We start from the raw sequence: 26,114 nt of genomic DNA, 5'->3' as shown, positions 1-26,114 counted from the left end.
TGCAATGCTTGTATTGCTGCAAGAGGTGCACATTTCGAACAAAATCTTCATTAAAAAGTTTATAAATAAAATAATTAAAATAATAAATTAAATATATTTTTTTCTTTTTTCGTGATTTCCTGCGAAACAAAGCAAAAAGGAGCATATGTCTATAGGACTTTTTTTCTTAGTTTTTTACTCCTCTACACGCTCCCGAAATTTTGCCATTTAATTTGGAAACACCCTGTATATATATATATCTTAAGAAAATATTTTATAATAATAAGAAATTTGTATGGATTATCTGTCTTATAAAAAAAATTGAATAGTTGCTTTTAATATATAAATGCAACATATGGAAATCTCTTCAATGCTAATAAAATATTATTCAATAATAACTCGATAATGAAATAACCAAACGATCTCGTCAACTTTTCAATGGCCAAAAAATAATTTCAAGAAAAATGTTATGCCCTAAACATCCGACATTGTCTGAACATAATATTATAAATAATCTGTTTCGTTATAGGACACTGCAAGTATAAGGGGATACCAAGCAGGTATCTCAACTAAGGGATACCAGTGGGAAACGCCATAATCGCACGTACGCGTACTCGATTCCCGGAGCCGCGTTACTTGCCCTTGGCTGTTGCCAAGTGCATTGGCACAACGACGCAGCATCACTGCGGTCAGAGCTTTTTCTTATTGCATACCCCACCGAGGCGAGTGGCAGACACGAGTGCTGAGATCCTTGTGTCTGTATGCAGTTCGTCTCGTGTAGGTGGTATGTGCAGTGCCGTACAATGATGCTAGCGTATGAAACGCTCGATATACTTCGCGTTATCTCAACCGTAATACTTACAAGAGAACCCCAAAAAGTAACAAATTCTAATTTTAATAAAATTTTATACACTTAATTTTTATATAAATAGGTAAATTTAGCAAATATCAATACCAAACAACCAATTTTAAAAAATAAAATAAATTATATGTAAAGCAGTTTTCAGTTTTTTTTGTTATATCTCAAAATTCGAGATATTAAAAAATTGTCTAATACACACAAAAGTTTTATAATTAAATTACCTCTATTTATCTAGGTCTATAATATTTTTTAAAAATAATTTTGAAAATATAAATTTTGAAAAAAAATTATTTTTTAAAAATAGTATTGATGTAAATAAATAGAGATAATTTTGTCAATCGTCTTAACAACACGAGAAACATTGAAACGTGAGAAACACCCTCGGAAAACTTATATTTTTCTTTAAAACATAATGATTTTTAAGTTGTGGCTATATACAAGAGAATCCAAGTTGAGTGTGATTGTAAGTATTGGATATACGCATACATTTCATATATTCAGTGTAAGATCATTGGAGATAGAATTTGGGAAAGATTTTCAAGATGATGAAGACGGAACGTTAGCAAGAACTGCCCACCTCCTTCGTCCATGGACCCTTGACCAGTTCCGGGTTCACGACCTTCGCCCATCTCTGTTGACATTGTACATCGCTCCTATCTGGAAACTGGCTGGCTATAATGTCCCATCGCAAGCCCTGTTGTTCCGCGTTGCTTACTAGCTGTTTCAATAAAGCGTCCTGCAAAAGGAAAAGCGACGTGTAGGAAAGCGAAAATATTTCATTCCACCTTGCCCACAGCGTTTTATTTGCATGCCTTGAATATACGAAATAAGGACGGACGCATGAGAGATCGATCGATTCTCGTAGGCTTTCCCACGTGAAGCCACGTAAGTGCACCCTATGTTCTATGGGGTAACCGAAGCATCTGCCTCCCGATACGGCGGCGCAACTCGCTGCAGAAAATACGAGGGGTGGACATTTTTTTCGGGGGATCCGCATGTTCATTGTTTTCCCCCCATCCTTCTTCCCCTTAACTTGCTACATGGAAGCGATACGGTGTAACAATGTATATACTTGAAGTATAGAAACGTACAACCGGAACCAATATAAATTTAAAAGATCAGCCAAGAGCTTTTTCGGTCAAATAAAAAAAAATACAAAATATTAATTTTATTACGATAAATCTATTAAACGTTACATTTTTTTTCTCAATAGACTGATTGATTCTCGATAGAGTGACTCGATATAAAATGAAATAAAAAAATTTCTGTGATAAATAATATTTGGGATGTTAAATAGTTTGATAATAAAACAATTGTCTGTCAAGCAGAAGATCATGCCCGGCTTTAATTCCTCGATTTTCTCATATATGAAACATTCTGTAAAAATTTTGGAAAAAGATCATTCCATTATGACAGAAGCAAGAACCAAAACACAATAAAATTGGGTAAATAAAATCATGATAATCGAATAATTACTAATGCCAGCCTTGTGTTCAAATAAGATATTGGCAATTTGAACATGCATTTGCTGTTTTCATTAGAGATGTATAACTATTTTCATTATCCTCGACATTCGCTCCCGAATTTAGTAAGATATCATACAACCTCTTCATATCCCTCAGTGCATTACTTGAAAGGTGCGTTACCTGATTTAAACTGAATATAACATCAACTGGATCTTTTGCGGCAAAGAAAAAAAAGAAAACTACTGGCTAAAATTAATTGGTGCTACATAATTGAAAAGACGTATGTAACAAATTTACTTCGTCTTTGGTCCATCGTCCTTTATTTATGTGTTTTCCCTGCCCGTAATTTGTGACACTGGGAAGTTGATTTTGCGCTTGACTTTGTACTTGACTGCCTTGGCTAACTGTACTGTACTCGTTGTCGGACTCTCCGCCGCTGCTAGAATCGTAACCAGATCGAGACCTGAAATGGTAAACAATGACATAGCGATGAGATAACTCATGTTGAAACAAATACCGTAGGCAATCAGTTAATAAATAATTCTTTGAATGTAGTGAGCTAAAAAGTCTCTAAACGTAATTACAAGATTTGATTCACCCTCATCCAAATAACATGGCACCACACTCATTACAGTGGCACGTGTTGTCGACAAAATTGACAAAAAAGATAAAAAATACTCTATATTCTTAATAACAATAAGAAGTAAGAAATTAGATTGTATCAATATAATTTCCTAAATGCTGATAATATAGACTTGTAAGAAAATGAGCGTCTTCCTTCCTGTAACGTCGTTTATAATCACTCGCGCGAATCAAAACTACAATATAAAAGCTAAATACGGAAGTTTAACGAACACGTATATCTTCTATCTATCCGGGGAAATAACGGCTGAGACGGGAAATCACGGATGGGTGAATATCCTTCCTGCTTTCGACTCTTCTTTTTTGTCGCGCGACTTTTATCGTTGCCGCCCTCTCCTAATTTTGCCGCCACCACCATTATTCGGGAAGCAATTCTGACCGCGAAAACGCCGGTTTTCTTGTGGTCACGAGCGACTTGATCTTCCCTTCTTTGCAACTTCCTGTCACGTTTTATACGTAGGTAATTGGAGCGCTTCCTTATTAAGCTTTTGCATCCTTTGCATACTCCCCTCCCCAACCATCCCCGATCAGGAGATCGTCCTTTACAGTGCGACGACACAATTGTTAGGAAAAAATAGATTAAGTGATTTAACAAAGCTACAGCTTGTTGTGCGAGTTTAACATCTATAACAAAAAATATATATTTGATGGTTTAATAAAGAAACATGTCTAAACAATTATTAATAGTATACTAATTCAGCTAATTCTTTGCTACAATAAAAATTATTAATGTAACAAGTTTTTTTCATTGCAATAGCAAAAGTATGTGCCATCTTAGCTAGCATGTTTTGTTAAAAATTTTAATCTCTCTCTCTCTATATATATGTATATATATATATAGTTTATATATTGGATTGATCTTCCTTATAGAAAGTCATTCTTGCTGCATTAAAAAAGTTTGCTGTGCTATTACAAATGTGATAACCTATAATCGCTAATTTTATTCAGCTGTATAACTTTGCTATTTTAACATAGAAAACTGGCTGTCCATATATTATTGACAACTGTAGATTTGCTGAATCAATGAAATCAAGTTCTTAGTTATTTTGACAAATCTTTTTTTCCTTGCGCGCACTAATTAATATAATTTATTTTACTTTATTAGAAAATTGTCAAAAAACTGCCGTCCTTCATTTCCAACACAGAGATATAATTTTTTATTATTTTACGTCTCAATCATCAAAATTTTTGGAAAAAATCAAAGATGTCACTAGAATGTCAACTCTCTTCTTCGGGGAAGTCAGAATCCGATTTCTAGATTACATTGATTAAATCCCGAAAACCTAATTTTTATGAATTCTGGGACACGAAATTTTTTCGTAGAGGTAGGTCTGTGCACTGTCCCGCTGAATAACAATACATCCGAGAACAGAAGGCAATGTCGTATGCTCCTCAGTACGTGCCGTGCAATCTGCTCACCCTCGCCTTTTCCCCTTTCCCTCGCCCCTAACAGCTGCATATGCCAGGGAGAATCCGGGGTGAGCGACTGAGAATATAGTTAGCTTATGCAACGATAGCAACGGAGCACCCGCGGACGTATGCGTGTACTATAAACATATGTGTGCTGCAGATGGCCCGGGGTCCCTATCGTCGTTCATACATGCCGAGAGCCATCGATCGAAACATCCTCGTCTCTAATGAACCCCTATCTTCAATCAGGTCTACTATAAATATCACAGGAGGAAAGAAAAATATCATATATTGGCAATAAAAATGCTACACTTATAAGCATACTTGCTTAGAAAATAATTGTGCGTAGAAAATAATTTTGTTTACATAGAGTTAATATCTTTGCGGTATACTACTGATTGTGAAAGAGTGATGCACGTGATAAATTTGTTGCGTACGAAATGCGGTGCGCGACTCCAACGCGATTCATTTCAAACTGCATGGTTGCTACGCATTCAGACGATACGAAAGATGAAGTTACGTCATCGCGAACGGTTCAACACTATGGAATGCAAACAAGCTAAAATGACACCACTCCCGTTTAATTACGCTCGAAGAAAGAACCTCTCTCATAACGTTGCCGCCTACTATGATAAACGCGAACTTCCGAGTAATTTAATCGCGTTGAATAACACAGTGAGAAAAATTGCTGGTTGAAAATAAACGAACCAGAAGATCTGATCATATCTCAATCAGAATTCTAATTATATCTCAACTACAATTAATAGATTCAACCAACAAATTATGATTTGTCCATTTTCAATCAGAATTCCAATTAATGCAACCAAACTCTTTTTCCAGAGTAAAAACTTCGTTTTATCGAACATAACACAGACATACTGATGACAAAGCTATAGTCGTCATGCCAGTAGATTGAGAGTACAAGAGCAGCAAAGCACGAAACGATAAATTAAGATGTTAATCGCACACCTCGACTAATAATTACAGTCGATTTTTATCTGATAAGTATCGATAGCATCATACCATGCAACTTTATTAATCTACAAAAAATATCATCCCTCCGCAGGTGTACTTATGTTTACATCAATACCAAACACCTTCTTGGAAATACTTGAGAAATCGTGTAAAACACATCGTAAGAAAATAAAACGCGATCGGAAAAGCATAGCAATCAGTAATTCTTGTCGGAATAATAATATTAAAAGCTATAGTTGTTTAAATGTATTTATATGTTTTCGGAGTTTAATATAGATTTTTCCTAACTTACACTACAACTTTCCCGTAGAATAGAGTAAGAAAAATTACTTTTACGAGACAAACATAATAGGTCTGTTTTTTTATCGCTGCACTCTCTGATGTACATGGTGCCAATAAGTTGAAATAAAATAAACGTATATTTGTTTCACTTCAATTTATTGCATTGTGTGCACCAGTTCATAGAGTGCAGCAATAAAAAACAGACTTAAAATTAGAAATAAACAAAAACAACTTCAATTTTCAATTTACTTTTCAGATAACTTGAACGACGATTTTTAAAAAATAAATGTGAAGAGTATCTCTGAAAGGAAAATAGAACTTTTTTATGATCGTTTGGGGATCATTTTATTTCTACATTTTCTTACGTATTTTTCTTCAAAGAAATAGAAAATTATAATAATAATGCCTTCAATCATTTAAAAATTAATTCAGAGAGAGAGAGAGAAAGTTGGACCAATAATTCTGAATTAATTTGTAAGTGGTCGAAGCATAACTCATAGAGATTTTAATGTGAATAAGGATTTTATTCTTTAATTTAATGTACCAATTTTTCCTTATTATTATAATGAGTGTAGCGTCATAATAATAATAATTTTTTATTCCTATGAAAAAAATATTAAAAAATGTAGAAATAAAACGATCCTCAACTGGTCGCGAAAAAGTGAAAGTTGTATCTTCTCTTTGTACGTTTACAATAATTGTGTTCGAAAATTAACTGCCAATACTGAAAATCTATAGTGCATGTGATGTAAATTAGATTTTCAGTACTGGCAGTGAATTTTCAAACACAGCCAATATCTTCGATATAGGTAAACTCTGGAAATGATATTAATTTTTGTTAATGAGAGCGATGGAGCCAAGGAGATCAAATTAGCACAAGAATTCCCGGTAAGTTACGTAAAGGCTTGTGTCTTCGCAGAACTTATAACTGCTGTATCTTCCTTGAATTTAAATCCTTCAGACACGTGGCATGTCTAAAAGAACTTCTTCCACATTCCTTACCATTCGCGAAAAAAAAAAACACCAGCTTAATCGTGGTCTCGATACAATAAAACGTCCTCTATCTGGATAGAGATAGTGAACAGATGGGATATTCCCACTTAATCAGATTCAGTTGGTAAATAAAAAGAAGGTGAAAAAAAAACTAGTAGAAAATACCTATATGTATATCTACATATAGGAAAAATAAAATTTTACATAAATTTTAATTGAATATATTAAATTTCTAAATGCAATATATAAAATAATAATAAATCTTTAAATGGAAAGACTTGCATATTATCCGAAATTTTATACAGCGCCATGTAAAATTAAATTTTCTGTAACTCGAATATAATATAAAAGCTTTGTACTATGTTGTTAATTGCGATGTCAGATGTTAAAAAATCATTATACTAACTTAATAAAAGCAGTTAGAAATTATAGAAATTAAACATTTGCTCCTAAAGGTCTATAGAAATAATCCCATATTATTCTTGAAATGAAAAAGTTAAACATACATAAAAGGGATGACCTTCGTCGTTCAATTACTTCAACAAATTGTCAACAAAAAATATTCGGGTAAATTTATACGGTAGCTTTTACTTGAAAGGCGATAACAGAAGCAGGTGCCGCCAACAGCTGCTTACTTATCTAGGAAAATGAACGAGCGTGTCTTTTGTCATCGTGCAAAAATTGCTTTAAGATCTTAGGTATATCTTCAATATACATAAAATACACGTATAAGTAACATATGCATATCACGATGTATACAATAGACCGTAAAAGCTGACTTTCGATATAAAACAGTTAATAAACGGGTGTAAATTCATATCGTCTATTTTACGTATTCAATTTACGAAGCTCATCGTTTATTCGCTCGTCAATAATAAATTTGCAGATGATATAATTTATATAATCGAATTGGCAGAGTTTTTTATAATTCACGTTCAACATCTTGAATGCGTAGTGTGATACGGGCATAAGGTAACGATGGGGTACGGATGGACGTCGCTAAATTTCAGAGACAATAAAACGATATCGCGGGACCGGGTGATCTGACTTCTCGTGAGAACGGGAAAGAAAGCCCTGTGCCGTGCGTGCCGAGGTATGGACATCTGCCAAAGTTCCGAACTTTCCCCTCTTTTTTTTCACGAGCACTTCTTCCGTTCACGTTCAGCGCTCACGCGTTCATTTCGCCTTTACGACACACATACACCGGGCGAGCCCTTAGCTCCTCTTCCTTCCTTCCTTACTTCCTCGCTTCCGCCTGTCACGCGTCACGCAACAATAAGGTCATCGTGCAAGGCGTCCCTTTGAACGTATGAGAAGCCCGCCGGAGATCGACGATTACGACTTGACAAAACAAACTTCGCACTCTTGAGGTTGTATAACAACTAATTCTAACTGAACTAATTAACGCAATTAATTTCTGAAGTCACAATTAATTAATTCAATGGGTTTAACGAGTTAATTCTTCGTATCGATTTCTTCATATTCAAAGTATGCTTTTCAACATTGTATTAAGTTACGTTTTTAATAACAATCGCATACCTACACTGAGAAAAAAATATCTTAATTTCAAAGAAATATTTCTTTGAAATTAAGATATTTTTTTCTCAGTGTACGAAAATCTCTAATCTTAAGTTAAATAAATATAAAAAATAAATACGAGGTGTGCCGTAAAGACCGTAACAACACTTAGGCCCGTTTTCATAATATATGATTACCTAAAAATTAAAGGTTACCAAGAAATTCATGAATGAATTTCATTGATAAATCATCTCTTGGTAACCTTTAATCTTAAGGTAACTATAGATTGTGAAAACGAACCTTAAGGATAGATTCCTAAGTACATCTTGAAACCAAAATTCTAATAGCAAAATGCTAAGGCTATAATAATTTTTGAATTATATAAGCATTTAAAGTTAGCTAATCATATTGCCAAAAATTTGCGTGTTCAGGTGTTAGTACTAAAGCCTAGCTATACCGAAAATGGCGGTCGAAATAGCCAATAGGAAAGTTGTCGGCATTTCGGCTCAGATAAAAGGATTGCGCTACTTTGGTATATCTAGAGCTTTAGTTGGTACAACGCAAAATGCTAAAAGCAAAAGCTATAATTGTTTCTTATTAATATCGATACAAAGATTATTTTTGTGTAAAGATAAAATTATTGGATATTTTTAATTATTAAAAAATTACTATAATCCCGATAGTTTAGTATTAGAATTTTGATCTCAAAACGATCTCAAGAATCTCCCCTTAAGTTGTTATGGTCTTTGCGGGACACCCTGTAGATATATAATATATAAAATATAGGTAATAAAAACATTTTTTTAAATAGAAAATTCTATTATCTTCTTTGACTTTACTTTTCGTCTTTCAGAAAAAGGATTTTATCGTTTCCTTGGCACGAGTCAACACTTTTGAGAAGACTCTTTATCGCACGAAATATAAGATATCGGCATTTATACGGCTTATCGAGCGTACTGTGCGGAACCCCCCGATGCTCATAACAGGACCGAATATTAGGTCAACGCAAATACAGATCCTACCGCCGCGTTGGTCGCGTGCGACACCCGCAACACAATTGATCCTTTCGTCAATTTTCTAGTATCCGGGACCAGGTGTATGGATCCAGGGAGCGTTCGTTCATGGCTGTGGCGTCAGCTGCTGCCCCGGTGAGTCCCACCCTCTTGCCCCGATCTCGTTTGCAATCGTCCAAGATACCGGCGCTTACGATGACGCGTGCCCCCCGCGCCACGGTGTCATAGGACTCGCCTCCGATGACACGAGTTGTCACACGAACCGATTGCCCGCCGTTCACAGAAAACGCTTTTAGAATTTGTGTCGTACATGAGTGACACATCCTGAATACTCTTGTGTGTATACAACTAGACTATCTTTATTAATTACCCATATATAGCGCAATGCACAATAATATATAAAATAAAATATTTTTAAATAATATTTATTATTGTGTTCATATAGCATTATATATAAATTTATAATAATTCAAGGCATTTCCGAAAAATATTGATTTCTAAATATTAAAGGTAGTATTAAAGTAAAATTACTTTATTTCTAAAAATGTGAGAGAGAGAGAGAGAGAGATATGAGAGAGAGATATATTTCTAAATTAAATTATATGTAACACACATAATTTAATTTGAGACATAATTTTTTATTATTATAATATATACCAACATATTTTATTTTTACATTTATAATTTAAATTGTATCGATAAGAATAAATCAATTAAGACAAATAATCCTATTTTTCATCAAAGCGAATCTTAGTGCTTAAATATTTCAATTTATATAAATATAGAATTTATATCTAATTCTGCAAACCGCCGCGCGCGCCGAAATCTTTTTCAGTCTTAAAACGCAATCATGAATAGAACTAAAATACATAATATTAAATTGATATGCAATTTAATAATACTGTGCTAATAACTCTAATAAGCATCTCAGATAAGGATATGAATAATTTGATGTTAATATAAACATCTTAAAAACTATAAATAATTCATTGCAAAAAATATTATCCCGACTGAGGTAATATTTTTCGCAATAAACTATTGACAGTTTTTAAGATGCTTATATTAGCATCGAATTATTAATATCTTTTTAAGATACTTATTAGCATCAATATCCTTACGTATTAGTCTCGGTATTTCGTGTCTGACTGATTCCTGTTCGTGCAAGTTTCACGCAAATCACCATTTCTTATCCCTTTCTTAAAAAAAGTTTGTGATGAGAGAGAGAGACGTATGCAGGGCGAACACGGCCATCAATCTCTCTGTGAACTGTATACAATTAAATTCTGCGACAAACACCACTGATCCAGACTTGTACCGAACATCCTTTTTATATAAAGTGAAAATTGTATAAAAAAAATCATTGTAAATATTTTATTTTCATTTTAAATTGATGTCTAAATATTCGTTTTTATAAACAACATTTTTTGTTTAAAAAATCACCTATTTTAACTATCGCGCTTAGGTACATGTATATGTTTAGAACGTAAAAAATTTGTAAAAGAATCATTGTAAGTATTCTATTTTCATTCGAAATTAATGTCCATATATAAATATATTTTATTTAAAAAATTTGTTTCTAAAAAAATCACTTCTTATTTTAATCGTCGCACTTATATCCCATATAATAGAAATGTCCAAATTATATCACAGCCTAAAGATATCGCAGGATATCCGTATGATATATTCTACTGTGTATGTTTAGAGACTATAAAATGTGATTTTTGTCAACTTACATTTCATGAAATTTTTTTATGAATAAAATATGTACATTGTTTCTGCATCAAAGTAAACAAAAAATATTTTAACTCAATTTTTTCTATTTACTTCTTATTAAAAATCACTCATTTTCATGTGCTCAAATTATTCAACTTTTTGAAGAATTTAGAGTCCTCGTATTTTTTTCAAAACTTTATATCTAAACTAAAAAATCCTACAATTATTTTTTGTATTCGTTTATTATAAAAAGTTATAATTTTTTAAATCAAATGCTACTGTTAGATTACTTCGGTTATCAAATTATATACATTTTATTATTTTCCAAAATGAAGTTTATTTGTTCTAGAAAGTTGAAAGTATAATGTTCGTGAAATTAAAAAAATTTTTTAAATATTTTAAATAAATGAAAAAACAAACGGGATTCAAGACGTCCAGGTTTGTACCGAAGCACTGTTTTGAGGCTGGAACCACAAGGGTTTAAATTGCTTATTCAATTTAATATTGACATTACTGTACTATTGTAGTTTTATATTCATGACTGCACGTTTCAAGACTAATTGTAAGAAAGATTTCGGTGCGCGGTTTGCAGAATTGGAGCGATGTATTAAATAATATGTTATCGGATGAGAGGAAAAAAGAACACACTAGTTATCTATTTAACAAAAAAAAAAAGAAAACGTAAATCATTATTAATTAACACAAACATTATTAAATTATTCCCAAAATATAACCGACTGCGTGACACCAAAATCTCTTTTCGTTTTCGATTTCATCATAAAAATTCCGTAACTAAGGAATCAAGCTTGTTTTCCAGCCCAATGATCCCTTTCGCTGCCACGAAACGGACGAAACTGGCGGCTCTCACGGTTGATTAAATCGAAAGTTATTGACATCGCGGAACCTGTTAAGGTTAAATAAATATATATATACATAAATATACAATAAATATATATATATTCCTCTTTTACCAAAAAAATAATCAAGCTATTAATAATTTCGTTATATGATATGCAAAAGATGAAGTCAAGATCGATAAATTGGCATTAGTGATCGAAATGCGAGACGGGATATTTTTCTTCATTCAATAAACATTGCTTCACAACATTTGAATCTGAGGATTATTCGCTCAAAGATTATTAAAGCCCATATATCAAAATCCGAAGAAGAAGAAGATCTAATAAGTTTCTCGTCGCGCATGCAGATTGACTCGAAATTACCGAAGGAAGGTTCCTGGTACCCAAAACCAGGTAAGTTTAGCGCGTAGCGTATTTTAATGAAGCCGCTATATTCTTGAAGGATCATCATTCGGCGCAGAAGGCCACGGGGCAAGAGATACAGGCCCCCGAGATGAATTCGTGCGCCGGTTCAGACATGCACGGCGCGAGTAGGACCGGGTAAACGGATAGGTAAGTATACGTAGATATCTATACACGTGCACTTTATATTACACGCGACCGTGCGGGCTAGCCAGCCAGCCAGCCAACGACATCAGGGTGGAAGTCTTTACCGAAAGACATCTGGCTACCACCTGCCTCGATGCCCTCGCACTCGCTCCATCAAACTTCCCCATAATAGAACGCTCCCCGAGCATACGCACCCGCTCTCATATGACGCGTGCACATGTGAGAAGGTACATACGTGTATGCATCGCGACCGTGTGACTCATACCGGCGCAGGTATGAGCATGTGCGCGTACGCGCCGGCATAATCGAATGATCGCGCTCCTCTCGTTCCCGTGGGGTTGTACAAAAATACAGGTTTACGGTATACTGTAAGGGTCTCCGCGTTAATGTCGTATTGAAAATTAAATATTCATCCGCGTCTGTAATCTTCCGTCTGATATAAATGATGAAGGTACTTATTTTCACGACGAAACTGTATTGTCATCGTGACTAATATATATGTGCACTAACAAAAAAAACCAGACAATCATTATCCCAGTTCCATTATTCATTTCCATAATTTTTGTAAAGATAATATAATTAGATTATTTTTAAACATAATTATTTTCTGTCAAAATGAGCAAACGATGTAACTTCAATAATGATTTATATATATATATATATGTTGAATTATTAATTAATTCTTTTAATTATTTTTTTATTAATTTCGTTTGATGTTTTTCTTTTGTAATGAACTTTGGATAAAGAGAGCACCACACACACACCTTATTTTTTCATAAAATTAAATCAATCTTCAAATTATTAATTCTACAAGAAATTAAATTAATCCATGATTTTCTCTCTCTCTCTCTCTCTCTCTCTCTCTTCCTTATCTTTTCTACATTCTCTAGATATATATAACAATATACATTAACCGGTCATTCACTGGTGCATTTACTATCTCTCATTACCATACGCAAAATATACATATATATATATATATAAAATGTGTAAATATACGCGCGCGCGTGTGTGTGTAAAATCTGTATGCGTGAGCACGTCTACGAGATGAATTCCATCACCCCTCCGTGACGTAAAAAAAAGGCGGGAAGACCCTCGGCAACGTGCTCGCGCGTTTCATCCCTCTCGTTCGTCGAGGTGCGCCTTGTCGCCATACACCACGCCTTTTACCCCCGTGCCCATTGCGAGACGATTGTACATCGGACGAACCACCCGGTGCTCGTTCCCATGACAAGTGCGATGGGTATTTTCACTCGTGAATCTTTAATTCCACCGTGGGAATCGAGTCTACATAAACTAAAGATCCGCGCATACTACACCAATGTGTTTGTATGTGTGTGCTTGTGATCCGATTAGATTACATCTTCCGCAGTCGAGACACAACGCGGTCCTTTGTATCATTACGTGGAAATCGCTGAGGGGGAGGAAAATCTCTCGCGGAAATTATTGTGGTTAAAGTTTAAACTTTCGTGCAATAGATTCCTAAACAAAATGCAAAATGTAATAAAAATTCAAGTTTGTTTTTACTTAGAATATTAAAAAAATTAGAGACACATTATATAAAGCATTATATAAAATAAAATAAAATGTAGACAATATTCAATTAACTAAGCGACACTAACATAAGCGACTCATTAGGAGAATGTTCAAAGAACATAGATACAACATTCGATATCCCATCAGAAAGGAAAGAAAGGTTCTCCGATTAATTATAAATGTAATATAAAAAAAACAAATAATACAAAACAAAATACAAATATCGTTTTTATTTTATTTAAATACCTTAACATTTAATCTTTCCTTATACTTTGTTCTTATTTTTATGAGGTCTTAGTGTTCTGAATACTCGTCTCATTTTGAACAATATAGTAAATTAATTGCACGCGTATTGAATATGATAATAAAAGCAAAACATCAATCTCTAAAAGTTGATACAGTACTTGCTAAACAAGATCATTTAGGGGTGTTTTCAGTTCAAGCAGATGCTGGAAATCAAGTTCGCCCTTGTAGCCCGTCGATCAGCATCGTCGGTCGTACCGACCTCGGAGTGCGCTAAATTGATATCGAAACATAATGAAAGGAAAGAAGAACGGGCTGCGAGAACAGTTGAAGGGCCGCGGGTCCATCCCATCTTAAAAGAAGTCTTCTCAAGGGGCCCAGTCGCGAATCTCGTCGGCAACCCCCTTCGAAATTTGTTATTTGACGTTTTAGGGTGGCTTTTTTCTGGTCACCCCATACGGCCCGATTCGGCGGAATTTTAGGGCAACGACTGGCAGCTGTCCAGACGTCGGCGCGATTCAATTTTAAATTCGATTGTAGAACTCGAGAAATTTAATCGCATGCCTAAGATCACAACGCGCTCGAGTATTTTCCATTGAAGGCACGTCCCTTTGCACGTTGACTTCAATTCTAATGACTGCGACGAACTCACAGATCTCACCGACATTCATAAACCCCTGAGAATAGACTAAAGGATAGCTCTCTCTCCAGTGAAGACCACACGCGACGCGAGTACAATACGATCTATTTACTTATGTAGAGACCCCGGGGCGCGCAAGTGATGTATAACTAATGAGAATTTTAGAAGCTTTACGGAATTTTATACAAAATAATAAAAAGAAAGAAAAATTTCTCGTTATTTTACTATGTTCGATTAATATTGTAAATATGTACGATATTAAACGATATCAACAAATAGCACGAGACGCCATTAAAGATATGCGGAGCAATTAAAATTAAGAAGTGAAAACTAAAAACATAATTTTATAAACACATTTCTCAAAGATTACGAACAATCAGAAATAAAAATGCATAAGATCTCGAAGAAATTTTGATTTCTTGTGTATACTTCATATATACTTCAATTATAAGCTGAATTTATTATGAATTGCGAACGATTCAGAAAGAGACTATTATTATCATGAGCATTGTAATATCAATGCTCAAGTACATATCTACACACATCTCTGCCTCGTGGCTTCAACATAGAGAATCGGGAGATCTCAAAAATTTCTCGTTTTCTCTCTGCCACTCTAGGCTGTAGCTATTTATACATTTCTATGTATTTGCGTGAAGCTAACATCCTTCGTTAGTATTTCATAGACTTCATAGTAGTTTATGCTAATACGTGACCTTCCATTGGTACTCGACATGTAAACTCAATAACCTCTCCAAGAACTCGACTAAGTGTGAAATCATGAAATTGTGAGAGTCTGCCTCTATAGCAACCATATTGTTGTTGCCAGGTAAAATTGTCGTGTTTCCCACATTACTCTAATTTTTAAAATTTTTTAACCAGCAGGACATTCAACAATCGCAGAAAAGGCTTGGGTCTACGAGACTGAAAAACTTTCTCTAATTTCAAAAGAAACTTTCTCTGTTAGAATTTTTTATCCCTAAACTTTCTTTCTTAAAAGATTAATAAAGTAAAAGCAAACATAAAAACATAGGCAAATAAATAATATATAAATAGTATATTTAACTTTTTAGATTCATCGAGGATGGTTGACTGTTAGTTAATTAACGAGTTAAAAGAAGTCGATCGGACAAATACTTTTTTTTCAATCGTATACACAAAATTGAAGAAAATGCAAAAAACAGATTTCGAGAAAAACGCGTTTAAAGTTTTCGATTTAGTTCTAGAGTATTTACAATGCTCGGAGACTAATCTGTTATTCCAAGGACATGCAATAATCCTTCAGCTTTCTCATGGAATTCATTGTGAGCAATTTCAGCCATTCTACGAGTTACTCGGGCCTCTCGTGCTACTAACAAGGGAACCGATCCTCACCAATTTTAATGAGTTTCGGATATGATGTAGAGCATAAAAAATATTAATTTTTTTTTGTTTGTGCTTATCTTGAGGATTATATATATATATATATATATGTGTGTGTGTGTATAATATAAAGAGTGAAACTCCTCTTCCCCTCGAAAAAAATCGTTTTTTTTTCTTTCGAAGCGAATATCATCGAAACCATAAGAGATAGAAAACAATTTCCACAATAAAAATTGAATGACTTTAAGAGTACTTTAGAACTATAATAAAAAAATTTTTTTTTAAATTTATTATACTTGCGCGCCATGCACCCATATATGTGCAAGCGCTGAATTTATACCGAAGGACTTTGAATTTCATTCTAAAATTTTAGGAACATTCTTGAAAAGTTGTACTATCGATTTATGAAGAAAAAAATTGAATTTTTCGATCCTCTAATGTAGGAGACCCTCTTAAATAATTCCATACTACGTATGTCATCATGAAAATGATTAGTTATACATTTAGATCCAGTAAAGAACTAGATAAGGACAAGAATAACAATATCAATTATATTAAAAAATTTTACAATAGTTGCAATAAAGCTGCTTTTTCTGCTAAACGCATTCTTTACATTTTCAAGTTAGATTTATAAACAATAACTTTAGAAAGTGCAAAAAAAGAAATCGTAAAAATTAGACTGTAGCATCGCAAAATACTATGTAATCAAAATAAAACAAAAATTATTAATATTTTTTACAATGTTCTTTTCAACAAAAGAACGGAACCAGACCTAGGGTTTAGAGAGAGAGAGAGAAAGGTACAAAATAAAGGATGCACAAATTCCCATCACAGAATTGGCCTGAAACCGGGTTTAAATCTCCTTAGTCAACCTAACCCCCCCTCTCTCTCGCTCCCCTTTTGTCTTGCCGAGACAACCTACGAGGACGACCTTCCGACCAGAAAAAGACGAAGAGTCTCATCGTTTCTTTTGGCGCTGAATATTCTATGCGAATGGCATTTTGAAAAGTTCGTAGCTGTATGATAGCTGTATCTTTGGATATCATGCGAAAACCAAGGTCTTCTTGCCTGTCCATTCTTAGTTAGACGCTTGTCAAGCTTTTTCTTCGTTTCCTTCTTACCCATCTAGAGACCGGATAAACAAAACTATCTCAAAATATATTTCGCAAGGTATTACTATGTGTATTAGATTTCTATTTTCTCCCTTTATATCAGACTTAGCATTTCAATAGAAACAATTGCAGTTGTACTAAAATGGTACTTATCTTCATACCTTTGAATCTAGCAAAGTTCAGAGAATTCTCAGAAATAAAAAATGCATTTACTACAGTAATTTCTTTGAATGTTCTTTTATATTTTAAATTCCTTTATTTTTTATTTTTCTATAAAAATATACTCTGTGTGTGTGTGTGTGTGTGTGTTTTTCCAATATGTGCTTATAAAGTACAGTGCTTAAAAATTTTCTGTGTTTTTTTTTAATGCAGTTTTTCTTGAAATAAGTACATAGAATATCAGAAATTTGTTTTCCAACGCGATACTTAGCCAAATACAAATTGCTCGTACCTACACTTGTATTGTTCAAATTTATTTCTACCTAATAAACGATTTATCAGGACCATATAATATGAATACACAATAAGTAAGAAATAAAGCCTATATATGACGGTTGAGCTGTCAATTTATATATCATATTTGAAATCTCTTGCGCGCTGAATTGACACCTATTTTTCATCTACCTATTTTTTATCAAAAAGCTCTGAAATTTTTCCACAATAGTTTTCGAACACGCGACTTAAGTATAAAGGGCTTTTTGCAAATCAAGTGAATAAATTACAAAATCATATTTTATTATATAAAGTAAATTAGAAAAAAAAAAGCTTTTAAGATTCTGTATATATATATATATATATATATGTAAATATATCGAAAATCGAAAAGCTACAGCAAATAATGATCTTTCTCAACTCTTACCACAAAAAAAGCAGTAAGAAATAAATTAATCGAATTGACTAAAGAATTTCTGGTCAAAAAAACCTTCGATTAGATCTTATAACATGTTATATCATTGCATATTCATAAGATACTTATTTTTATACATGTTATGTAATAAGAGATATTTGAGAAATGTGTTAATCACATTCTTATGAATAAGAATTGCGGAAATTATATTTCTAAAAATATGTTTCATAAAAAAGTCGCATTTTTTGATTACTAATTTAATAAAATACAACAAATTATATACACATATGTATATATAATTATTGACCGCAATTTTAATAATTTTTTTAACATTTAATAATAATAAAAAAATTTTTTTTTTAATTTTAATTGTAACTTTAATTTAGAGATATTGTAAAGTTATATTAAAAGTATACAAGATTATAATCATTTTTATCGCTTAATAAAAAGCACTAAATTTTTTACTAGTTTCCAATTTAATTTGCAACATTGGGGAGTCCAGATTAAAGGGGTAAAATAAAAATGATGAAAAGTATTAGAAAGATCAAAGACGAACAAAAACGAGAATTTTGCTCGTTTGACCTTTCTGTTATTTTTCATTGCTTTGCAATTCCCATCTAGAAAATTGTTACTAAAATAAAAATACTAGCAACAGTATAGAAAGATGAAGTAAACACGCGATATAAAGTATTGCGTGTTTACTTCATCCTTCTATATATCAATAACAGTATTTTTATCGCGACCGCGACGATCTAGTTCATCTTCATATTTTCTTCTATTAGAATATAATCTAAATTCTAATATCAAGTATTTCCTAATAAATGCTAATAACAACACTCACGCTAACTTAATAAGAGTACAGTAATAAGTACTCGCTAAGACCAGCGTCACATAATTTTCTTCGCGATAAAACTGCATCCTTTGATATCATTACGTTACATTTCCGTTGTTGGAACGCTGCGCATATTCCCTCCATCCTTATATTCATACGCGATATCGCCGACGACAGTTTCCTCTAACGATCAAATGTTTGGCCTAAGGGCTTTGATGTCGCAATATCTGTCGTATTTAATTCTCTTCACAGCGATACACATGCGCACGAAAGAATTTCGAAACATCGATATTAAACTAAACCTACTGCTCGTATCTCGTGCGTATTTATATAGAGACGAATCGAGAAAACGATGAAATTTAATGTATCAGAAGCGATTTATATCGAATTTTATATCTCGTGTACAAAAAATAGAAATAGCAGCGTTAAATACAATGAAAATAACAAATGTTTGTCGTCTCTAACAAGGCAAATTATTTGAAAGACAGAGGTTGAAGATCATAATTAATACCTTATCTTACAACACTTATTTTTATAAGCTGGTCTCTTAAAGTTTATATCCTGAATTTTTTCTATATCAAGATAAATTGAATTTATCTCGATATAGAAAAGTAACAAAACAGAGATAAACGAGGAGAAAAAATTACGTATGGGGTAACTAAAGATCTCTAATTTCAAAGAAGTAAATAAGAATTCAATTTAAAAAATCTTCAAGAGTTTACGAGGTATCTAACTTGATTTTTTAAATACAAACGACTAGCATAGTTTTAAGAAAAAATACGTGTCTATATTTTCATCATTAACTCTTCGTCGGTAATATGAAATTTTCACCCTTAATTCGCAATCTAGATCTTCAAAAATTTCGGTGCAGAATTTTATATTATTCCGGATTGTATAAAAATCTGAAAAATTCTTACATATTTGTGAAAGCTATGACAATGAATTTTTACTATCATAAAAATTAAATTATATTTTATTTATGTTTTATGAATTTAAATTCATCTACCAGAATTCACAATAAAAAAATCGCCTTTAAAGTCTAACATTGCCGGTGGAAGATTAAAATGTTAAATAGTCTGCTATAACAAATTTATCTAATCTCTAATATTTCTGCCATAATAAAATTCAATTAAATTCCCCTATCATTTCCTATCGCGATACAAGTCTTAGAAATAAGTGTATTTATCAATCGATTCACAGATACCATCTTTGCAACAACGAGTAGTTAAATAAATACGTGGGGCGTGGACTTGGAGCAATTACTTACGCTTCCGTGATCGGTGGTGAGCAAAAGGACGAGTGATAGGAGGCTATCTCCACGTTGTTGATCGACAATCCATTCGGCGCGAGCAATCCATTCGAAAATATATCCATCATAAGCGACGCACGATTCTCACGGACGGCGGACGAGACGGGGACGACGAACGGGGGAGAGCCGAAGGAGAAAGCGCGGGATCGGCGATAAATAGAATCTTCTCTCCCGCGTAGATGCTTCGAGCACCCCCCGGCTTACAAGCACTACCGCCTGCACGCGGTAACGTCGCAATCCATTGCGTCTCTCTGCGCGTCTTCGTCTCCGAAGAATTTTACTCTATCGAGAGGAAGACTGATCTCATACGGTCATGTTTGTGCGCTTTCCCTGGGCCACTCGCGAAGGAGAAACCTCTAAAATCATCAGAACACCACGTGCATCCCTCTTCCTTTTCGTCTCTATATTTTATCTCTCTCCGTCCCTCTCGCGAAAGCGCGCGCTTTCGCCGTGTATTTTCCGATCAAATAGAATATCCGTCGATCCGCGAGATCGCAAGGGTGAGAATGCGACGCGATGCTAACACTTGGGATAAACCGGAAGTAGGGTGCTCCGCCGCGTGCGAAGGATACCAACGCGCCGAAACACTTCCACTGTTCGAGAGTACTACGCTGCCCGGCAGTACCCGGTAATTCGTGGAAAGTGTCGCGTTGAATGAACGATCCACTCCGAACGGCGGTCGAGTTCGGACTAACGATTGCTATCCAAGGGATTCTCAATGGCGACGCAGCAGCAGCAGCAGCAACGTTAAGCGGCAGGCCTAACGCTGGATTCCATGGCGGGGAAAGAGGAGGAAAGGGTCGACCCTAGAGAGAGAGAGAGAGAAAGAGAGAGAGAGAGAGAGAGAGAGAGAGACGAAAAAAGAGAGGCACAAAGAGAAAGAGAGTAAGACAGAGAGAAGTGAACACCAGGGAACCGGCATCTCGACTCGAAGGGTGAGGTGGAACGAAGGCGCCGGTCGTCCCTAGGAACTTACATGCATAAGTACACGCGTGCATACGTGCCTCAGAACGTACGCGAGGGAATCGGTCAGAGATCGACCGGGAAGAGGTGGCGATATACGACGCAATACGCAACTTAATGCCTGCGTGGAATAACAATTTGATGTGATGGTTGGGAAAAAAGGGCTCGCAAGGAAGCCGCGTTGAGGAATTCATTCAGATCCACTACACCGACATTGCCTTTGAGCTGAATTCAATTTTTACGAATTGCAAGGTCTCCATTTCGTACAGAAACAACACATCATAATTAAACTTAAGATCAATCTGTCTTAATTCTCTAACGTTTTCTTTTTCATTACTCTCTAGTCCAACCGAGTCACTAATCCTTAATTGTGTTATTAAGGGTTTTGAGCTTTAAAAAACTTGGAAAAATTCTGGTACATTCTTTCAACATTCAAGAACACTATTTTACAATGATACAACCCGAAACGTTTTTACTTTTTTTTGCATATCAGTACATGTCCGAATTTGAGGCAGAATAATTCAAAATTGAGAATAATTGAAAATTCGCTTGAATCCTGGTTGAACCATGGAGGGTTAAAGCACCATTTATTTTCTTGAGAATTAAATCATAGTGTTAAATGGATTTTTCAAAATTTACAGAAAAGGCGTGCTATAATATATAATTCCACTTACATAACAACATTAAGAGTCTTATGATAATAAAACATTAAGGGGATCTCACGATAGAATTAAACTTAAAGTCAATTTGTCTTAAAATGCGAGAGAGTTTCTATAACATTAAATCGTAAACTGTTAAATGGATTTTTCAATAGTTACACGGAAAGGTCATGTTATAACTTCACTTATATATGCAATAACATTAAACTCTCTCTCTTGTACTCAATGCAACTCAAAAATTGCCACCACTTCCAATTATCATTGAATTTTGAAAAGGTATTTTGTAGATGTTTTATTATATTGAGAAAAAGATTCAGACAACGTTTAAATATAATAAATTTATTTTGTATATAATGTGATTTTTTTCTCGACAACCTCCATTCTCGAAAAGGAGCGCTTTGTTTGTGGGAATGTACTTTAATAGTGGCGTATACTTTGAAACTCACGGAGTACGCTTTAAGCTACACCTACACTATCGCTCACGAATGTCTTGACGTGGAAATAACAGAACTAAAAGCCATGGAAACAGAAAAAATACAGTGGAAAAGTAATAAATATAAATAGTATAAAATTGATAAAAATATAATTCTTTATAGCAAATATGTGTGATTTATTTTCTATTAAATACTCTTAACACCACAATCTGTACTTAACATCATGTCTCTACATTTAATCTCCCGACACCATAACTGAAATAACATGATGCGAAACGATAAAAGTATTCTATTCTATAAGTATATAAGAAACTATTCCGCCATTGTTAAAATGCCAGGACATTCCTAAATTTGTATGTAACTTACTGCAGTGTAAATGGGACTTTAAGTCGGTTAACTCACGAGGAGGTACAGCGAGAAAAATAAGAGAAAAAAGGACGTGAAGAAAGATGAGAAGGAGAATTGAAAGGAAGAGAAGAGAGAAGGAGGAGATTGTGGCAACATTGACGAGGAAGAGGAACGTGAGAAAGACGAGGAAATGAGAGGAAGGGCTGCGGACTCGGAATAAGCCGCAAGGTCTCGGCGGTATCACGCCGTCGTGTTCTGGGAACCTATCGATTCCTTGACGAACCACGGCAAAGGAATTGGGAATCGATGGCGCAAAATCATTGCGGATCTTGTTACAGATCATGCTTCGAATATCAAGGATGAGAAACGTGCTGGAATGTTTTTTCGACGAGTCCAAACTTCTTTCCTTCTCCAGACATTAAATCAAACATATCAAAAAATTAAATATAATAAGAAGAAATTCTCTAACAGAAATTCCATTTTCTCTAGAAAGCTTTTTTCTTATAACTTAAACGATTTAAGATTTATCAGCAAAAACATAATAAATTTAATTGACTCATAGAAGGATTCTTCGAAACTAATGAAAACTAATAGGAAACTAAGTCTGAAACTGAGTCAATTCTAGAGATACTATGATTCGATATTTTGAAATATCGAATCATTACTTTTTTTGATATTCTATTTACATCGAACTTACTTTGAGTTTCCTTGAGTTTCCGTATTAGCACATCGGATCTAGAATCTAAATATCAATTGATTCAATATAAAGACTGTGTTTCCAAAATTCATTATTAGCCTATCACTGAAAGGCTATAATTTATATTACGTGCACTATGGATCTTCAGTACTGATAATAAATTTTGGAACACACAGCTAAAAAAGTTGGAAAACTAGAGAGGCGATATTGAAAAAGAGTGAAAAATTTGCACTCTTGAATAAGAGTGGCAGATTTTTAGTATTTTTTTTTAGTAAGATTTAGCTTCAAGAAATTTAGAGAGTACCTATAAGAACTTATGATTGGTGCTCTAATTTTATGCTTATGTACCGTAAGAGAGAGAGACGTTCGATCGTTCATAAATGTCTGATTTCTCGTAAATCTTACAGCTATCAAAAAGCTAAAGATATTACATAAAGTTATAAGTACTCGTAAGTTTTTACATTGCATAAAGTTATAAGCACTTGTAAGTTTTAACATTGCAAGTCTTACAAGAACATAATTACGAGCCTTACACGATTCTGCTTAGAGTTTAAACATAAAAAGCAACAGTTTCGCCAAGATATATTCACTTGTACATAACTTTTAAATATCTATAACGAAATTCGTGTGTTAACGTAATAATAAAAAAAATGTAGAAGCTGAGAAAGGCACAGAAAAAAAGAGAGGCAGAGAAAGACATCTCGAAAAGAAGGCGACGTCGCGTGACTCGTTCCGAAGCCGAGAACCCGCTTCGAAATTGAGAGCGGCATATGTCGAAGTTGAAAGAATATGCAAAATCTGGAAGAAAGAACTTCCTGCGCGATGTATGTATGCAGCCGCGAGAACGAAGCGCGTCCGGGCGTCTCCGCGACGGCTGATTCCGAGAAGAAATGAAGAGAGAGAAGACATCGCGACGTAGAAGGAAGAAGCGATGCTGCGGGTCGTGCACAGGTACACGGCCGTATACCGATACGTCGGCGGATGCAGGTCGCTACGTGACACGGACAGGTTTTCCTCGGCGGAGAACACGGCAAGGCGCCTTCCGGGTTCTCAATTCGGATAAAAAGAAGAGAGTCGGGCTGTGTGTGGCGGTCCAGCTCAAGATTATACAGCTGAGAACCGCCAGCGGCCGCTCTTGCTCGACAAAAAAAGATGGATCTCAAGAACTTCACGGATAACGGACGAACGCCTGGTATTCTGTAGATGCGCTTTTTACGAATCACCTGTTATTTTTTAGGAATTTCGAGGACTTTTCTCAAATTCTACATATCCGGATTTCTGTTTTTCGAAAATGGTTGCGCAATTGCTTAACGCTCGTTTTTTAGAGATAGTAAATAGTACTTGCAATATATATGTAGCAAATACAGTTACTATTTTTTATCAACTATTTAATTATTAATTGAATACTTATTTCACGAGTTGAATACTTATTTCTCCTTTCTCTTTCTCTCATATCATTATTCTTGGTCTTCTTTACGTATAGGGTCGAATGTTTGCGACTCTTCGAATTTGATTATCTCTAACCAATCTGTAGGTAAGAGTACACGTACGCATACAGGCAGTAACCCCGTAATTTCGAAGGCATTAATGTCCAATGCATCTCCAAATCGGCGAGGTTTATTACGGCGGTGAAGTTCGGTCAAAGTACCGAAACGGGACTTTGCCCAGTACAAAACCATACAAGATTACAGCGTTCGAGACTCCCAGTAAAAAATTTCAAATATTTCCAGCAATAAAATAAAGATTTATTCATGAAACAAAAAAAACTATGTGGTGAAAAGGGAGAAACTGAACTTCACTACGTATTTTACTAATCAATAATCATAGTGAAGGAATATGAGCCATATAAACATGATGATCTGCAAATGCTATTCTTTTGGAGTTACAGACATGGAAAGTTGTGCACTAGCAGAAAGATCTCAATATCAGAATAAACTAACAAAGTCAAGCATGTAAATAGTAGGTACATGACATTGCTCGGATATTATAGCAGATGATAAACATAGATACTAAATAGAAATAATAATATCAATATGTTATGACACCACGTATTCAATTTTCGTTTCCTACTGAATTATCTTGCATTTTAGATACATTATGACCGAGAATAATTATCTAAAGCGATTTTTATACTCCAACCATGAGAACACAAAATTCGATCACAGTAGTTTTCTTTACTGACCGAGAATTCATCCTTATTTTTTTATTTCTTATTTTTTAAAAAGTTATTGAGAATAAATCCACACACGTAATGACCTTAAATTATAATAATACTTATAATAAATTGATATATGCATATATAATATATATATATTAATATAGTAAATATCTATTTAATAACAGCGATTTTTAATTAGAGTATAGAAACACTCCAGGTGATTGTTTATGTAAAATAAAAATTTTTTAAATAAAAAAGTAAGAAAGTTTTTGTTAGTCATAAAAAAAATAGTATCAAGATAAATGGTTATTCATCAAAATTTCTCTCGAGGTTTGTTCGCATCGCAAGATCCAACATGCTCCAACATGCTCCTACCATAGCTCCTACTCATTCTAGCAAGCGTGTTGGAGTAAATAAGAGCTATGGTAGAAGCATATTGGAACGTGTTGGAGCATGCGACGCGAACAAATCTTCGGTGTATACGAGACCAGCCACAGCGCATTAATTAAAGCTCTACATGTGATGCAAAGCGCGGCGCATCGCGTCGCGTTGCCGGGTGTTGATCCCTGTTCCGCGGGCTCTTGAACACGCCGTGTGCTGAATAGCGGCGCATCCGCGCGACGGGTGAAAGAGACGGGACCGACCAAACTGGGAGGGTTCGTCGCCGCTCGTCCGCCTCTGTCCTGTGAACGGGGCAGCTGTCTCTCGTTTGTTTCCG

At 34.5% G+C, this 26,114-nt stretch overlaps 1 protein-coding gene across 4 annotated transcripts in view; it reads right to left on the bottom strand.

Annotated features, from left to right (window-relative positions):
• The window catches only part of Myb (proto-oncogene like protein Myb), a 37,145-nt gene that overhangs the window by 5,691 nt on the left and 5,340 nt on the right, over positions 1–26,114 (bottom strand). The window contains exons 1-3 of one of the 4 annotated variants that reach the window (XM_018456329.1): positions 20,096–20,790; positions 2,605–2,770; positions 1,419–1,577 (exon numbers count right to left, since the gene is read on the bottom strand). In XM_018456329.1, coding sequence (XP_018311831.1) covers positions 1,419–1,577; positions 2,605–2,770; positions 20,096–20,205 — 435 coding nt within the window. In that variant the 5' untranslated portion in view covers positions 20,206–20,790. Of the gene's footprint in view, positions 1–1,418; positions 1,578–2,604; positions 2,771–20,095; positions 20,791–26,114 lie in introns of those variants that run through there. The other 3 variants (XM_018456326.1, XM_018456327.1, XM_018456328.1) reach the window with 3 other exon arrangements.

Source organism: Mycetomoellerius zeteki, unplaced genomic scaffold (genome assembly GCF_001594055.1).
Source record: "Mycetomoellerius zeteki isolate Tzet28-1 unplaced genomic scaffold, Tzet1.0 scaffold565, whole genome shotgun sequence".
Classification (NCBI taxonomy): domain Eukaryota; kingdom Metazoa; phylum Arthropoda; class Insecta; order Hymenoptera; family Formicidae; genus Mycetomoellerius; species Mycetomoellerius zeteki.
This window is presented reverse-complemented; position numbering and strand designations above follow the sequence as displayed.